The 17,715-nt window shown below is 39.5% G+C and overlaps 1 protein-coding gene across 24 annotated transcripts in view; it reads right to left on the bottom strand.

Moving 5' to 3' along the window:
- The window catches only part of dmd (dystrophin), a 1,604,005-nt gene that overhangs the window by 824,236 nt on the left and 762,054 nt on the right, over window positions 1-17,715 (bottom strand). For all 24 annotated transcript variants that reach the window (XR_011341867.1, XM_069890130.1, XM_069890120.1 and 21 more), the window contains 3 exons: window positions 11,161-11,298; window positions 8,224-8,376; window positions 5,972-6,154 (listed from right to left, as the gene is read on the bottom strand). Coding sequence is in view for 23 of the 24 variants with exons in the window: in XM_069890130.1 (XP_069746231.1) it covers window positions 5,972-6,154; window positions 8,224-8,376; window positions 11,161-11,298 (474 nt within the window). In the remaining variant the exon portion in view is untranslated. The remainder of the gene's footprint in view (window positions 1-5,971; window positions 6,155-8,223; window positions 8,377-11,160; window positions 11,299-17,715) is intronic.

Raw genomic sequence — 17,715 nt, 5'->3', positions numbered from 1 at the left:
ACCCTTGAGGTCCTGATTTTTAAGCTTCCTTCCTCACTCCCTATATTCACGCTTCAGGCCAATACCAAAATGTACCATGACACCTGGCCACTCACCCTCCATGTGAAGAATCCTATGGAGTTGATGAGAGATATCGGACTTGGTACCTGGGAGCCACATACCCTCTGAGAGTCTTAATCTTTTTCTGTTTTCCGCATACAATGAATTCCCTATCACGATCACTCTTCTCTTCCCTTCTGACCCACGGAGCCAGACTCTGTGCCAGAGACCTAGCTCCAGCTACTTTACCCTGGTAGATCATCCCCATTGGAATCAATAAGTTAATGTTTTTGATGTGGAAAAGAAGTTGGAACTTTTTTTCACTCTACATAGTCTTGTTTGAAGGTTAATCCTTTTTGGGCTTGTGACAGATTATGTTGTATTTTATATTGGGTGTGTGTATATATATATATGTATATATAGGTTTTAAAGGAGATAAATTGTGGCAGTTTTTTAAAGGATAGGTCACATACAAACATTTCAAAACAGATCTTATTTAAAATATTGGAGCGCTGTTCAAGCCAGACAGGCCGGCTCCGAGTGCCTTTGAAAAGCTTTGGGGAGAGCCTATAGAGACTTCACTAATGGATTGTTGTTTTGAAAAGTAACAGAAGAAAGAATTTGGAGGATTAGATTCAGAGCCATAGGCTGTCTGAGTGCAGTTTGCTGTTCGAAGAGGATCATGTAGTTTCGCAAGCAGAGGGAGTCAAACAGGCTTTTCTCTGAGAGAGAGAGAGAGAATTCAGTGCTACAGTTCAGCAGCAGCTGGGTCTGGAACATGACAAGGTGGAAAGCTTGTGGAAAAACCTCATTTTGAAGATAGGCTGTGAGTTCTTAGTTCAGCCTAGTCAAAGCCCTTGTGGTCCATACAAGAGGAGATGGTTGGCTGCCTCATGTTTCACTTGAAATAAGGGAAATGAAAAGGAACTCTGTGGTGACCTGAAGGAAAAAGGTTATCATCTGGAAAACCCTGATGGGGCAAGTTTATTCGGCAAGACACTGACATGGGTGATTAAAATGTATCAGTTTGTGTCCAGCAAACAACAATTTCTCTCTGAAAACTGACAAGAACCTTCCTGAGCAGTAACCATTTACCTTTCAAGCACCAAAGCCTGGTGAAGATTTATAAATGTAAGATTCTGTGCACAGTAGAAGAATTCCCTGATACCAGAGAACTTGGAGGAATGAGGTGAGATTGAACTGTGAATCAAAGAACTTTTCTAAACTTACACACACATTACATACACATGCACTCAGAATTAGAAGGGGGTTAAGTTAGGTTTAATGTTAATAGTAATAAGTTAAAGTTTGATCCTATTTTCATGCTAAAAGATAATTAAAAGGAACCTTTGTTTAAGTAACCATTTGTCATGGTGAATTTCTGTTGCTGCTGGGTTTTGGGGTTCTCTAGGCTTGTAACAGGTTTCTGTTAATAAGTTTCTACAACGAACTACTGGAGTTTCTTTTCTGTTAAATCCTGAATTATTATTGTTTGGGAATTTTGAAAGTATTACTCCTAAATTTTCTTTGTCAGATTTTCAATTGAAATTTTGTTGTTAGCCTTAGTAATAGCAAGGAAATGTATTGCTGTTACATGGAAATCTGATGTTTCCATTAAAGTGGTTTGTTCAGGCCACTGGGAATGGCATCATTTGAGAAAGTTCACAAATTATTTGTGGTACTAATAAGATTCCCTCAGGTGACAGGAAGTACAAACATTTTTCAGCCCCATTAGCTTAGTGTGACATTAGAAAGATGGCATACAGAGATTCAAAGTTGTATTCCTTTAGAAAAAAATTACTTAAAATTTAAGGGGTAAATATTCTGTATTTTTACAAATTTGGAGCTCGTGTGCTAGAATAATGAGACTAAAATTATAATTTTAAAAATTATTTTGAATCCTCCTGACCAGTTAAATTTTCCGTAAATGAGTAACTTCTGGAACAATATTTTTTGGGATTCTTGAGTGCAATCTGAAGGAATCTAAATTAATATATAGCTATGTTATTATGCATTTTATATTTAGATTTTAGTCATTGGGATTAGTTTAGGTTGATGGGGGGGGGGGTTTAGGGTTTTTTTTAGTTTTTAGTTCTAGTAGTTTTTTCGTTCTTTTCTTTTTATATATTATCGACATATATTTATAAACATTGTAATGCTGTGATGTTGTTGATTTAAATAAAATATTCAAAAAAGAGAAAAGTATCATTCATTATGAAAGTCTGGAAATGATTTTCCATGATATGAAATGGAAATATTTGGTGTATTCTACACTATTACTCTGTTGTGGTATTCCAGTGAGTAATCTATTCATGTTTAATCAGTTACCAACATTAGTTAAAAGAGCAGCCAATAGAAAAATCATACTAAATATCACACTTCATCCATTAATACCACTGGAACCAATAAGTTAATAGGTCTGAAAAATGTTTGCACTTCCTGTCACGAGGAAATCTTATAAGTACCACAAATGACATGAAATTTCTCAAACAATGCCATTCCCAGTGGCCTGAACAAACCACTTTCATGAACTCAGCTAGCTCCACAATTCAACCAAATATCACATATTTGGTGGAACCGCTGGGACTTAATATGATTGCAAATTCCCATGCCTTGCTTCAAAAGCTGCTTTCAGGTGCTCGGACGCAGATAACGTGCCGGCAGACGTGGCTGGGGGAGTGCAGCTGGGATGTTCAGGTGGCTGCGGAGAAGATGCCTTTCTGTCACCTGAATGTGCCAGCTGAACGAGAGCCACGTCCGAGCAAAGGCCGGCTCCTATGGACTGTGGCCGTGGTCCCACTGCTGCTTTCAGGTGCAATGGGGAGATTCTCGGAGCCAGAGATTATACCTACAGGAGGAGGGTTAGGGAAGTGCTCCTCCTGGCCGGGTTCTCCACTTTCAAGTGGCGACCCGACAGCCGCATTGGAGTATAATAGGTGGCTTTACAGTCAGGTATCGTGGCCACCTGAAAGCGGCTAAAGATAGCCATAGGATCTTCAAATTGGATGAGGTATTCAATTTATGTACAGTTGAAACCTTTTCACCATTGAAAGTTCAATATATTATCAGTTGAAGCAAAAACTTAACCTCTGTAAAGCAAAGATGAAAATGGAACTTAGTTGCCTTCATGATGGAGATGATATGTGACTTGAGGCTCAGGTTTAACATGGTACTTTGAGAATAGATGTGGTACACTGGACATCCACTATTATACTTTGAAGAAACACAAATGACACAATTCTTTGAGATGCTCAAATAGCCTCAAACTGTGATCATAATATTAGACTGTTTTTTTCAATTTCAAATAGAAAAGAGGACATGTGCCCAAGGATTTGACACAGCCGCAACAAATGCATCAGAACTGCTAAGACTGTGACAACATTTGAAGTGAAATTTGGCAGAATAGGTCATGATGAATAACTCCAGCAACCATGGTTCAATTCTAACTCTTGGTGCAGTTGCAGCCATGTTTACATGTCCACTGGGCACCTCAGTTTCCGCCCACATGCGTAAGACATGCTGGTTGCCAGGGTAATTAGTGACTGTAAATTATACCCAATGTATACAGGTCAATGGCAGGAGAAATGTGTTGTTTTGGGGCATGTGATAGAATAGATTGCAGGGAATTAATAGGGTGAATAGTATTGTTGAGGCTGGACTGAGTCAGATAGCCCAAATGCTCATCTTGTCCATGTTGTGGAGATTTAAAATTAAAATGGAACAAAACAAAAAAAACTTGGAAGACCATGTTGCTAAGCAGTGGAGACACCAAAAGACAGAATAGCCCATCAAGGTTTGGGAGAAAAGCAGGAGGTTAACGCATTTCTCATGAAAATCCATATCAAGTGTTTGATCATATGAAAACAGCATCTGAGCTAAGAGCTCTAGATATCCAAGATTTGTGGTAAAACTTCAGTAGATAGTCACAAGCATGGAATGAGGGTTGAATGATATGCATTACATTTCAATGCTTGCAGTTATTTACTGATCATGGTCTTGAAGGGTGGGATGAGAATCAATTGGATTGACATTAGCGAAAGAATAAACATGGCAGAATTCAAAAGTTGCATCCTGACAATTGTGAGGAAACCTCACGTTGAAATATAAATACATCACCTGCTGTGTCCATGAGTGGACAGATTAGGCTTGTTGGAAAGCTTCGCTAAATCAAATAATTCACTAGAGAGGACAATCAGAGGTTGATCAGGAAGAAGTTAAAAACAGCAAAAGATGTGAAGAGGGTTGCTACCAATGTTCTTGGGGAGTCTGTCATGATACACAAGTTGTCTTTATAATTGTTGGTGTATGTTCCTTTGCTATTTTGAACACATGGCATCAGAATAAATTTAATCTACTCTTTAAATTAAGTGCTTCTTCAATGCTGAAGTTTCACCGTGCTACTTCAGTGTGGGTAAGATGTCAGTGAAACAAATTTTAAAGTGAAAAAATCCAAGTATTATTGACTTAAAGGAACTCAGCCAACACAACAACATCTATCATTTCAAGTCAAAATTTGAGTACCAATGGTTCACACATATTAAGTTGCAAAAATATATAGCTCAGCCCCTGTGCAAAAGCAGAGGAAAATTTAAACAAGGTGTTACTAATTCTTTTGGTTGAAACGATAGCTGTGGAATCAAACATTATGAACTCGCCCTCAGAACACATTGACTGCTGCATTATTTCCAGATACTAGTTTGAAAAATGCATTGGACATATTCAATTTTGATCCTGATGCAGAGGCTGAAACTGGTGTCAACAAAACATGTTGCTCAAATGGACCAACTTGCCTGGCCTTTCCAGCAATAATTGAAAGGCACAAAACCAAAAAAGCTACGGTAAGTTTCCCGAGTGTACCTCCTTGCATCACACATACATTTTAGCCCTTCTCCTCTCACCATCTCCACTGTCTGCCAGTCCTGTGGTCAGTTCAGCTTTCATCAGACTGTTTGATGCCCCCAGTCAGCTGTTTAATTCAAATAAGGCCTTAAGCTCATGGGCCTTAAGTTAGCCATTGGTCAGAGGAATTATTTTCATTTTGCCAAGTTCTATGGTAGGAACACTTTCATTCTGCAGAACACAAACTTGTTCATTAAGACCAGACACTGAGACTACTTGGAAGAGATACTAGTGTGGGTTGAACTCAACAATCTTTCAAAAGCAAAAATCAGGTTGCCTACTTCAAGAGCACTCCAGTTTGAAGCATCAACATTTGACTTCATTCAGGGTGAAATGAGAGTGAAATAAATTTCAAAAGAAAAATACTCAAAATCTTATTTGCTTTGTTCTCTTCAAATCTCAACATCAAGTACTTGCCGTGCACAAATATTACTTGCTAAACTATCATCAGGCAGTCAGAGTGAGAACAATTGCGAACTTGGACATGGAAATGCACCTCTTGATTTCGATAGATTTTTCACAGCACACGTGATTCCAACGAATGAGGAGAACAGTAGGGAAGCCAACATTTCAACTTGAAGGAAAGCAAAGTTTGTCAGAAGTTTCAAGATGGCCAAATAAAAACCATTCAATCAAACAAAAAAGTTGCATGGAATGAACCTTTGAAAAAAAGTGTTTATTGGTCACTGAATGTTGCATCAAGTGTCTGCTTCCAAGATGTTCAGATTACGGATGAGAGATGATGCAAATTAAAAATGAATCATGAATTTTACCTTGGGGTTTAACCAGTAAGTTGTTATTCTTACATTTTAGCTTCTGAAGAAATGTGGTTCATTTTAAGCCCTTGAATACATTAGATTATTGGGGAAAAATATAATTATAGCAAAAGAGGAGCACCTGATGGAAATCTTGGGGCAGTATTTGCTTCCAAGCAAATACAACAAATCCATTGAAAAAAACTACTTCCTTTATACAGGGCCCATTTCAGCAAATGGCGCAAGCAAATGATTAAAGCTTGCTTTGGGAAACTCACATTTGGCGCATAGTTCAATCTTCGAAACTGAGCAAATTTGCTCTCAATTTGATTCCAGCGTTTGTTGAGCTGGAGCAGCTGGAGTTCCAGTGCCTTGACAGCTCCCTTCTTTGACAGGCTCTGTGCTTGTCTGTACAATGCACTCAGGTCTCCTCTCTTCTCTTCCAGTTCAGCATCCAACTCCTAGTGAGCAAAACCATAGGGTCCCAGTGCAGTTAGCTAACTATTGTGCCATCTTGTCACAGAAAAATAAAACAAAGAAACTGAAATAAACACATTTTCACTTTTGCTCTTATTCTTGAATAAGAGCAAACTTTTCAAGTTTGAATGTATTTCTATCATGCAATTGTTAAAAAAAAAGTGGTTGAAAAACAAGTCTTCTAAAACAAAATACCCAGATTTGAATTGAAGTCATACCGAGTTGTGCTGAATTTCACCCGAGGCCAAGCTTTTATGTGATAGTTTGTGTAGTGAACCTTTAAAATAATGGGTTGTACATAATTGGATTGGTCTGTGGTTGACTCTATGAAGGACTCAAATTGGACCATTTTCACCTCTGAGCGAATGGTGGCATAAACACACACCTTAAAAAAATGTCACATCTCATGTCTCAGCAAGGTCAGATTGTACTGCCATCCACAATGATGCACATGAGTTCAGAGGATATTTATCAGGATTGTTACCCGAGGTGAGAGGAGAGGTTGGCCAGGCTGGGCTTGCTTTCCCTTGAGTGAAGGAAGTTGAGTGTGACCTGATAGAAACATTTAAATTTGAGACACATAGAAACATGGTCAAAATCCTTTTTTCCCTCCATGGTTGGGCATTAGTTTGTGAGAGGTGGGAGACTAAAAGGGGATGTGAGGAGGCAAGGTATTTTTTAATAACACAGAGAGTAGTTGTTACATGCCAACAGGGGTGGTGGTGGAAGAAGAGGCATTTTAGAAGAATTTAGGCAGACACTTAAATGGGCAAGACAGAAGACTACTGTCCCAATGTGAGCCAATGGGTTTGGTGTGGACGGCTGGCAGACATCTCGTGGGCTGAAGAGTCCGTTTCTGTGTTATACAATTCTACAGCTGAGCTAATCTCAAGCATCTGCTGGTTTGTGGTGATGGGACTGCAGAGTTGATCCCAAGCTATGCTTTAAAACCAACTCGCTGCTTTTATGAATTGGTAGCCAACCACTTTTACGTGACTAAGCGTGGGACATCTGACCTTTATTCATAAGCTGATGTCAACTCTGTGGGAGCTGAAAGACCTTCTGTGAGTTTTGAATACGAAAGACCAGACTGTATGCATTGATAAATTCTACAAAATTTACATTAAAAATATTTTTTATCTCAGTAATCATAAATTATCTTAAACATAAAATCACTCCTTTCAACTAAATGAAGAACTGCAAAGCATCCATTCCTCTAAGCTGCACATTATTTCCTCATATCGGTCAACTGTAATAGTTAAAAAATATTTGCCGGGTTATTAAAAGAGGGTGTTTAAGTTAAATTTCTCAATCAAAATGACAAATAAAATAAAGAAGCAAAAAATTATGGATGATAAAAAGATTGATTTTGCCATATGTAAATAAATCCACAAAAATGTGATAATGCCAGAAAACAAGCTCTGAGCAAACAATTAACAGGGACGATAAAGCCACATTGGTACTCAGACAGTAAAACAGTCGCTTCAGGTTTTTTTTTGTTCCCCTCAACTAATACTTGCCTGAGAAAAATGAAGAGCATTTAGTAAAAGATCAATTTAAAAAATTAATCAACTTCCTTGTTGAACTATCTATCAGAAAAGATAAGTGCAACAGTAGAAGAGAACTCTGAACTCAAATGAGGGTCAAGAGATTTATTTTTTCAATTATTAACGTGTGCAGTAAAATAGAATTCGTTGCAATGTCTGCATGTTTGAATGTAACTGCTGGAAATATAATTGTTAAAAATTAAATACATTTCTGATTCAAAATCTTCACTCTACCATAGCATTGTAATTAACAAATTCATCTAAACAATATAGTCATGTGAATTTTTCAAATTGCAAGCAAAACCAACATTTTAAATTTTAAAAATAGATCTTCTTTATTCAGAATAAACTGGCTGCCATCAAAATTACATCAGTTATCAACTTCACATCACAGTTCACTGTAAAATCATAACACTTTCTCCAAATCTTCATTTAGAAACTATTCTTTTGACATAAAATTTGAGATGATGAAGAAATACAAACACCTGCTTCTAAAAGAATGTTACCTTCATCTTCTGGTCATCTTTGGGTTCTGGCAGATTGGCTAACCTTTTCTCAATGTCATCCAACCATTGTAACAAGTTGTCAGCCTGCTTCTTGTACTGATACCAATGAGGAGTTATCTCCAGAGCCTTTTTCCTTCTTATAAATCTCAAATCCTGCAGGAAAGGTCAACGATTATGATTTCATTGACAGCACAAAAAAACCTTACATTCTGAAGTTAAACAATTTGCATAATTTCTTCGGCCAAGTGCTGCTCTGAAGGTTTTGTTCTAAACTGTGCATTTTCTATAAGAAACAATGATCACATTTCAAACTGGTAACCTTTCACCAGACCCTTTTTCATGGCAGCTCATTAACTGGAAACATGAGGCTAGATCTTAAGCATGGATGGAAGTTCTATCTGGTCGACAGTTGCAAGTTTGGGGGTCCTGTCCTTGACGGCATTCAGGTGGTCAGAATGGAGGCCTTTTGAGTGTGGGGGGGACCTTGTCTAAGAATGCTGAAGTGCAGAGAAAGTTATTGGGGAAGCCTGGGCAATTTCCTAGAGGTGAGCCTCAGGCAAGAAGCCCAGAAAGGTTCTGGACATTGAGGTAAGGAAGATAACAAAGGCTGTGTGTAAATTAATTCTGGAAGATATGTTCTACACTAGGGTTAGGGGCCCTGACTGCAATGGTGGCAGAAGAAGCATTGGGTGATCAGGGATCATGAGGGATGGGATAGCTGGTGGGAACACTACTTGGGCCCACAGGAATGCCTGTTCTTCAAGATTCTCATCTGAATATTGCTGCCAGATTGAGTGGCATGCAAGAAACTCAAATGAGAATAATTAGAAATGAATAGGTGTTTAATATTGCTTTTAACCTCAGGGTAATAGTGAAATGTTTGCCTCACAAACCACTTCTGTTGAAACTGGTTCAAAATAAAGTCATTGATTTTCTCCCCAATGCTAATTTTGCTGTGAACCCCTTATCCCCATGGAAGTTAAGATTCTGACCACCTGCTCTAGTTCACTCTCTCTCTGAAGATTCAATCCAGGATTTTCTGTTTATATTTCACCTTTTCAGCATCTGCAGATTTATTTCTTGCCAGTACACTTTTTTTTCTCCAGTGTTGCTTCGAGGATGATTTTTCTTGTTGAAATATTGATGGACAAGGTTTCAATTTGGTCAACTTTATTTTAAAGGAATATTTATTTATAATTTTCACTCTCTTCCTTGCTATTTTGCAGGGCCACACTTCTCTGAAAGTGCAAGAGTGAGCTCCCTCTGGTTTCTATTCATGTTCCTTTTCAGCACAGATTACACGGCTGTCCAAGTGACCTTCTCTCTAATTTCTCCTTGCCATGATAAGGGACTTGCATTTAAACACACTGATTACATCTTGCAACTGTGAACTTGGAACAGTCACCTTGCTTTGAAGAATCTAAAGCTCTGAACTGGAATCCAACTGTTCCATGTCAGAGCATTGTGCCACTTCTTGCCAATTAAAGGTGAGGAAGTCATGTTGCAGGTGTTAAATCCTGTGCCTCTTCCATTTGCCAATATTTATTTTTCTTGTCAATTTATTCCAAAAAGGTATTTGGAAAGCTGAATCAGAGATTCAATGCCCAACTTCTGAATGGGCCGCTTGACCATTGATAACAAAGCAATGAGAATTGTGTCATTTTCAAAAGGTGTGATATCAGAAATCAGTCATTTTTTAAGTGTTAAATTATTGACTGTTACTCCGGAATGTCAGCAGACTCTCTGGCATTCACTGCTGTGCCTTTATGAGAGGCAACGATGTAAAGAGGTTTCATGTAGTGCCTGCTGTGCTACACATAGTACACAGGCACTATCTTCTGAACATTTCCCACAAATTTGTAAGTTAATCGGTTATCTGCGTGTTCCTTAGAGCAACACATTGTCAATAAATGAACAGGCATCTGCAAAATTACTGAATATTGATCTAATAAGTGTACTGACAATAATCACACCAGCAGGGTGAAAATAAGACGGCTTTCATAAACTAATATGTACACTAAGCGGTCTTGTCTCTCTGCAAGATGAACCTGGAAAGCTAGACTGCAGTTCTGGACTGCTTTATAGACAAGGTCACCGGGATGACCTCTGGTGACCTAGTGGTGTAATTAAATATCACCACAATAAGAACTATTTGAGCATGGCTACTCTAATCGCAACTGGGAAGTGGTAATTTTTTTGCTAAGCGTTGCCAGAAAGTGAGATTCCAATAATCTGTGCTGTATATGGTTATATGGTTATAGACATTATTTCCTTTGTTTCTCAGACAGAGGAATTTGAACATTTCAATTTCTACAATCAAACCACTTGTGCAAACATTTCCACACAAGTTCAACAATGCAGTATTTTGTTCGAAAAAGTAACAAAGAAAAATAAGATATCTTTGATTTCCATCCTTCATATCAATTTTCTCAGAATGACCCTGGGAGGGTTGGGGAGTTTGAAGATGGTTAAAAACCAGAGAACTTCTACTGACTTTATTATGGGTGAACAGGCTTATTTTAAATCAATAACCTGAGTTTGATTTTAGAATCCAATACAAAAACAGCTGCTGTTATACCAGAGTGTTTTCCACTTCCAAAATACAAAGCAATGAAAGAGTGGGAGCAGCAAAAATGTCTTTTTTTTCTACAGGATTGCAGGCATAACAGGAAACGGTAGATCTTTGGGTAACATTACAATTTTGATAAATAAGCACACATCACTTGATTACCTTCACCTAATGCATCTGGGAAGGCCTTCAGCAGATACGTAATACTGCAGTGTGTAATCCTGCAATGAGCATTCCAAAAGAAGCCCATAAACAAAGTGAGGCAGAATTTAAGCACATTGATAGATGAAAACAGTATCATCTCGACTCTTTCATTTCCAAGTGAAGATGCCGGTGGTGTTGATTTAGCTACTGCTGAATGATCATACCTTGAGAATATTAAATTTAACCTGCACCATCTGCTGTTTCTCTCTAATTTCTTCTCGCTTTTTCTCATCCATGACACCCTGTTGCAAAGTGTCTGCCCTCTCCATCAGTTCGTTCATTCTCTTCTCATCGTCTTCACTCTGCAATATTAATAAAGAATTGCACAAATAGGTAACGCGATAGAAAGAACAGCATAGACCCTGCTGCAGTAATAACTCTCTGTGGCATCACAAATAGCCACATTACCATGTAGTTTGCAGCATGCTTTTGATCAGAGTGCCAGATGAGCACATGCTACCTGCAATTATCCCCCAAATGATGGTCTTAATTATTACTGACCAATGGCAGGAAACTTCCGCTGCGTTAGACATGAATAGGACTTGTGCAACAAATGGTCAGTGAAGAGAATGAAAACATGACTGAGACATTTACTATCATTGCTGTTGGAACAATACATAGTCCTGGTAACTTGTTGCAGAAAGAAATGAGAGTGAGAGTGTAATAAGTATTCTCATCATCATAAATTCATCACATATAACTGATTTTAAAATAAAGGAGAATCTGAGGTGCAAACAATGTCTTCACATTGTAAGTCTGGTCTGAACATGGAACATGAGTTGACAGTCTCCCTGGCAGCCACAGAGTGTTAAATGGGTCTCAGTCTGAAAGATGATAAATTGATAAAGCATAATGCAAAAGAATTCCATTTAATTCCAAAAGTGGCCATTTTCACATTTGAAAATACTTGCATTCAAACATGATATGAATGCGATGCCACTGTGGTTTAAAACAGAAAGTTCTTCTCCATCAGAAAGCTGAAAGAATAGAGAGTGCTGATGGGAAACTGAACACTGATAATTACAGTGAAAAAGGATGGTATCTTGGAAATTAAACTATTTCTTCCCACTTACGCCATCAACAAAGTGGTTCCAGCCTTGCTTCATTAATAAAATGTTCAATTTCAATCTGCTGAAGAGGAGATATTTGGTTCTGCAACAGAGTTTTTAATTCTTAAACTACATGAGAGAACAATTACTGAATACATTACTTCTCAGTGAAATGCAAAAATTGCAAGGTTAAATTAAATGGTATAGTTTATTCTGTGCTGGCTGAGTAAGCTCGATAATTGAACAAAACTGTGATGTTAATGGACTAATTGTCATTTTTGGGTAAGTTTACAATTACGCAAAGGTCTTGAGCCTTATTACATCTGCAAAAGGTGCTGTTGAAACAGCTTCCACTTAGATGTGACAAAAGAGTTATTTGTCACTGTTTGACCTTTTCCTTTAGCACAGCTGACCAGAATATTGCTCAAATTTGATTATTAATTATTTCACTTTGTATTTGCTCATGAATTGGGTGCTGGTAATATTTTCATAGACATAGAAAACATGAAAACAAGATTGGGGTACTGTGCCACTTGAGGCTGTTCCAGCCCTCTCATCATAATACCATTGAACCACCAGGGTTCCATCGCCGGTCTACAATATCCAACTGATCTGGCTTTCACAGATTTTTGTGGGGCGAGGAAGGGAGAGTTCTGCATTTCCTGTTACATTGATGTAGAAAATACCTTAAGTTACCCAAGAATAATCCTGCTCAAATTTTAAGATCATGTCTTTTTTAAAAATATTTTATTTAAAGATTTTCCATACACACAGTAATCAAAATTCATTTAATTATAAACGTTCCAAAAGAAACAAATTAAAATTACATACATGATGGTATTCACCCCTACCCCAAATCCTCCTCTCCAACACCCCCCCCCACCACCAGAACAGTTAATATACGAGATACAATATAGCTACATAAACATAGAAAAAGGAAAAAAGAACACTTCTGGATTGCACAGAGCGATGGCGTCTAACACACATACATAAAAATTCTTCATTACAATTCATAGGAAAATCTTGCAGGTCTAGAGGCATAGAGAGGACACAATTACAAATTAAATCCAAATATTTGGGCATATGGGTGCCAAAATTGCAGAAACATAGCATATTTGTTTCTCAATCTATATGTATTTTTTTTCAAAGGAATACAACTTTGAATTTCTGCATGCCATCTTGGCATAATACCTTAAAATATATCAGATTTCCAAGTGGCTGCAATACATTTCCTTGCTATCCCTAATGCTAATTTAACAAATTACAGTTGGTATATTGATAGTTTTAATTTGGGACTTGTTCCTTAAATGTTTCCAAATAAAAATAAATCTGGATTTTTCAGAAAAACAATTCCTGTAACTTGTTCCAAAAAATTCTGTAAATCTGCCCAAAAGGGCCTTACATTAGGTCAAGACCAAGTTGAATGTAAGCAAGTTCCTACATCTTCACCACACTGATAAATCTGATTTCAATCTATTCAATTTCTGTGGGGAAATATATAACTGTTGTAAAAAAATCATATTGGACTAATCTACATCTTACATTAATAGTATTGGTCATACTGATCTATTTCCCCACCTCTGTCTGGACATAAATTCCTCATTTGGGATTTCTTATTTGTAATAAAAAAGTATATCATAGAAGTAAATTTTTTAACATTTCCTCTCCTAATAAGAAGTTCTACTTCAGTGAAGCTGACAACAACGTGATTGATCCTTAACTTATCCCGCAAATATGCTCTTAATTGAAAATAGCAGAGAAGGGTGTTATGAGTAATACCATATTTATTTCTCAGTTGCTCAAATGATATTAATCCCTTTCATAACAATCTTCAATAATTTATAATCCCCTTACAAAACAAAATATTCAAAAATTGATAAGGTCATGTCTGTTGACATAACTTCCACCTGTAGGAGATGTTTGATTTTCAAACTTGATTTTTCGATCAACTCATGATCTTCTTAGCTCTGTGTACATTTAATCTATCTAGTATGTCTTTCTCACTTACACTACCTGGTATAATTCAGGCATCACCGTAAAATAAATTATTTACCAATAAATATTTGGTTGAGAGAAAAATTCACTTTGTTTTCTCATGGGGAAATTTATCTCCCAACTATTTTCAAATTTAAAAAAAAAACATAAAAAAACCCCCAGCAAATACTCAGTGGTGTTCTTTTTGAATCTGTGGGCCAAATGGTTTTTAATGAAATGCAATGGAGCTGAACACAAGTCGCAGCAAAAGAATGGAAAAGTGTGATGGAAGGAATTGCTGAGGTTGAGCTGAGATTGCAAACTGGAGAGTAATTGTTTCAATTGTAACAAGTAACACTTTTCTCAGACACATCTTTTCAAGTACAAAGACTGTTTGGAGAATTATTGAATGCAATTGATTCCAGGAACTCCTTTGTCATTTGTCAAAAGATACAGGCTTGTTAAAATTATCAAGTTGAGTTTGTTTCTTAAAATCACCAGATTGGATAATTATGTTTTTGATGAAGTCAAGTCCAGTTCAAGTTTATTATCACCTGAATGTACATATGCAACCCATCTCTGGACCATAGAGCCCACACACAAACACACGGCGCACTCAACACACAAACAACACATGTACAAAGCCATTCTTTCTTTTTCTTTGGCTTGGCTTCGCGGACAAAGATTTATGGAGGGGAATGTCCACGTCTGCTGCAGGCTCGTTGGTGACTGACAAGTCCGATGCGGGACAGGCAGGCACGGTTGCAGCGGTTGCAAGGGAAAATTGGTTGATTGGGGTTGGGTGTTGGGTTTTTCCTCCTTTGTCTTTTGTCAGTGAGGTGGGCTCTGCGGTCTTCTTCAAAGGAGGTGCTGCCCACCGAACTGTGAGGCGCCAAGATGCACAGTTGGAGGCGATATCAGCCCACTGGCGGTGGTCAATGTGGCAGGCACTAAGAGATTTCTTTAAGCAGTCCTTGTACCTCTTCTTTGGTGCACCTCTGTCTCGGTGGCCAGTGGAGAGCTCGCCATAGAACACGATCTTGGGAAGGCGATGGTCCTCCATTCTGGAGACGTTTCCCACCCAGCGCAGTTGGGTCTTCAGCAGCATGGATTCGATGCTTGCGGACTCTGCCAGCTCGAGTACTTCGATGTTGGTGATGAAGTCATTCCAATGAATGTTGAGGATAGAGCGGAGACAGCAGTGATAGAAGCATTCTAGGAGCCGTAGGTGATGCCGGTAGAGGACCCATGTTCGGAGCTGAACAGGAGCGTGGGTATGACAACGGCTCTGTACACGCTGATCTTTGTGTGTTTCTTCAGGTGGTTGTTCTTCCAGATTCTTTTGTGTAGACTTCCAAAGGCTCTATTTGCCTTGGCGAGTCTGTTGTCTATCTCGTTGTCGATCCTTGCATCAGATGAAATGGTGCAGCCGAGGTAGGTAAACTGGTTGACCGTTTTGAGTTTTGTGTGCCTGATGGAGATGTGGAGGGGCTGGTAGTCATGGTGGTGAGCTGGATGATGGAGGACCTCAGTTTTCTTCAGGCTGACTTCCAGGCCAAACATTTTGGCAGTTTCCGCAAAACAGGACGTCAAGCGTTAAAGAGCTAGCTCTGAATGGGCAACTAAAGCGGCATCGTCTGCAAAGAGTAGTTCACGGACAAGTTGCTCTTGAGTCTTGGTGTGAGCTTGCAGGCGCCTCAGATTGAAGAGACTGCCATCCGTGCAGTACTGGATGTAAACACCGTCTTCATTGTTGAGGTCTTTATTGGCTTGTTTCAGCATCATGCCGATGAAGATAGTAAAGAGGGTTGGTGTGAGGACGCAGCCTTGCTTCACGACGTTGTCAATGGTGAAGGGTTTGGAGAGTTCATTGCTGTATCTGACCTGACCTTGTTGGTTTCCGTGCAGTTGGTGAGCTTGGTGGGCAGATCGCTTCTTTGCCAGCAGCTCCTGGATTTCCTGGTTGTTTTCGTCAAACCAGTCCTTGTTTTTCCTGGAAGAGAAGCCCAGTACCTCTTCAGTGGATTGTAGTATGGCCATTTTCAGCTGATCCCAGAGGGTTTCAGGAGACGTGTCCGTGAGGCAGTTTGCATCCTCGAGCCTTGCTTGGAGGTTTGCCTGGAAGTTACCTCTCACTACGTCTGACTGCAAGTTTCCAACATTGAACCTCTTTCTGGGGGCACCACTGTTCTTGAACTTTGGCTTGAAGTGAAGGTTGAGCTTGCAGCGAACAAGCCGGTGGTCAGTGTGGCATTCCACGCTGGGCATGACCCTGGTGTGGAGCACATCTCGTTTGTCTCTTCCTCGCACCAGAACGTAGTCCAGGAGGTGCCAGTGTTTGGATCGGGGATGCATCCAGGTAGTCTTCAGGCTGTCTCTCTGCTGGAAAAGGGTGTTAGTAATGACAAGCCGCTGTTCTGCGCAGAGTTCCAACAGGAGGCGCCCGTTGTCATTGCACTTGCCGACACCATGCTTGCCAAGGATTCCTGGCCAGGTTTCTGAGTCTTTGCCGACGCGAGCGTTGAAGTCGTCAAGGATGACAACCTTGTCGGCTGTCGGGGTGCGTTGGATGAGGTTGCGCAGATCAGTGTAGAACTTGTCCTTTTCTGCTGGTTTCGCCTGAAGGGTTGGAGCATAGACACTGATGAGGGTGATGCAACGCTTGTTTTGAAGGGGGAGTCGCATGGACATGATCCGGTCAGAGTGGCCTGTCGGTAGGTTTTTGGAGGGAATGGAGTTCTTGACCATGAAGCCAACACCAGATAGGCGTCGTTCAGCCTGAGGCTTGCCAGACCAGTAGAGTGTGAAGCCCGCGCCGTGTTCTTGGAGGCTGCCTACATCTGCAAGGCGGACTTCGCTGAGAGCGGCTATGTCGATGTTGAGTCTGAGGAGTTCATGTGTGATGAGGGCAGAACGACGTTCAGGTCGGTGGCTGTCAGCCTTGTCTAGCATGGTTCTGATGTTCCAACATGCTAGCTTGAGAGCCGTAACAAATTAATATATATACATATAAAACTTATGGATTTCTACGATTGTTCAATAGCCTCACCACCTGAGGGAAGAACTTGCTTCCTCGCCTGGCAGCGCTGGTTTAAATGCTCCTGTCGCTCTTCCTTCAAGATACTATGGGCCAGATGGTAAGGGTCCTCAATTATTCTGAGCCCTACGACTTCCTGTCGATATCATCAATAGTGGGGAGAACCCAGTGATCTTCTTAGTAGTTTTAATCAACCTCCAAACTGACCTATTGTCTGATATTTTGCTGCTGCGAAAACCACTGTATTATGTAAAAGCCAGGATACTCTCTATTGTGGTCCCATAGAATGTCATTAGGATGGTGCCCAGTTGCCTTGCCCTCCTTAAACTCCTGAAAAAGGTTAGGCACTACTGTGCCTTCTTGACTAATGGCTATCCCTTTAACTTGGAGAAAGTGGTATGACTTTGGCTCTTTCTCCAAGTCCACACATTGTTGAAAATTATTTTTTTTATTCAGGCACCTGCCTGCTTTTTGCTCACACCTCAGGTGCAAAATGATGGTTATATATCTTTGCCTCCTATGGAAACTGCGAGTCCTGCTGAGTTTCTACAGCACTTCTGTGGCCATTCAGTTGAGAATTGGAGGAGTCATAAATTGAACAAACATTCTCGCTGGCATGATTTTGTAACAAACATTTTCTTAAACTTTTGAAAGGAATA

Source organism: Narcine bancroftii, chromosome 7, assembly GCF_036971445.1.
Source record: "Narcine bancroftii isolate sNarBan1 chromosome 7, sNarBan1.hap1, whole genome shotgun sequence".
Classification (NCBI taxonomy): Eukaryota; Metazoa; Chordata; class Chondrichthyes; order Torpediniformes; family Narcinidae; genus Narcine; species Narcine bancroftii.
This window is presented reverse-complemented; position numbering and strand designations above follow the sequence as displayed.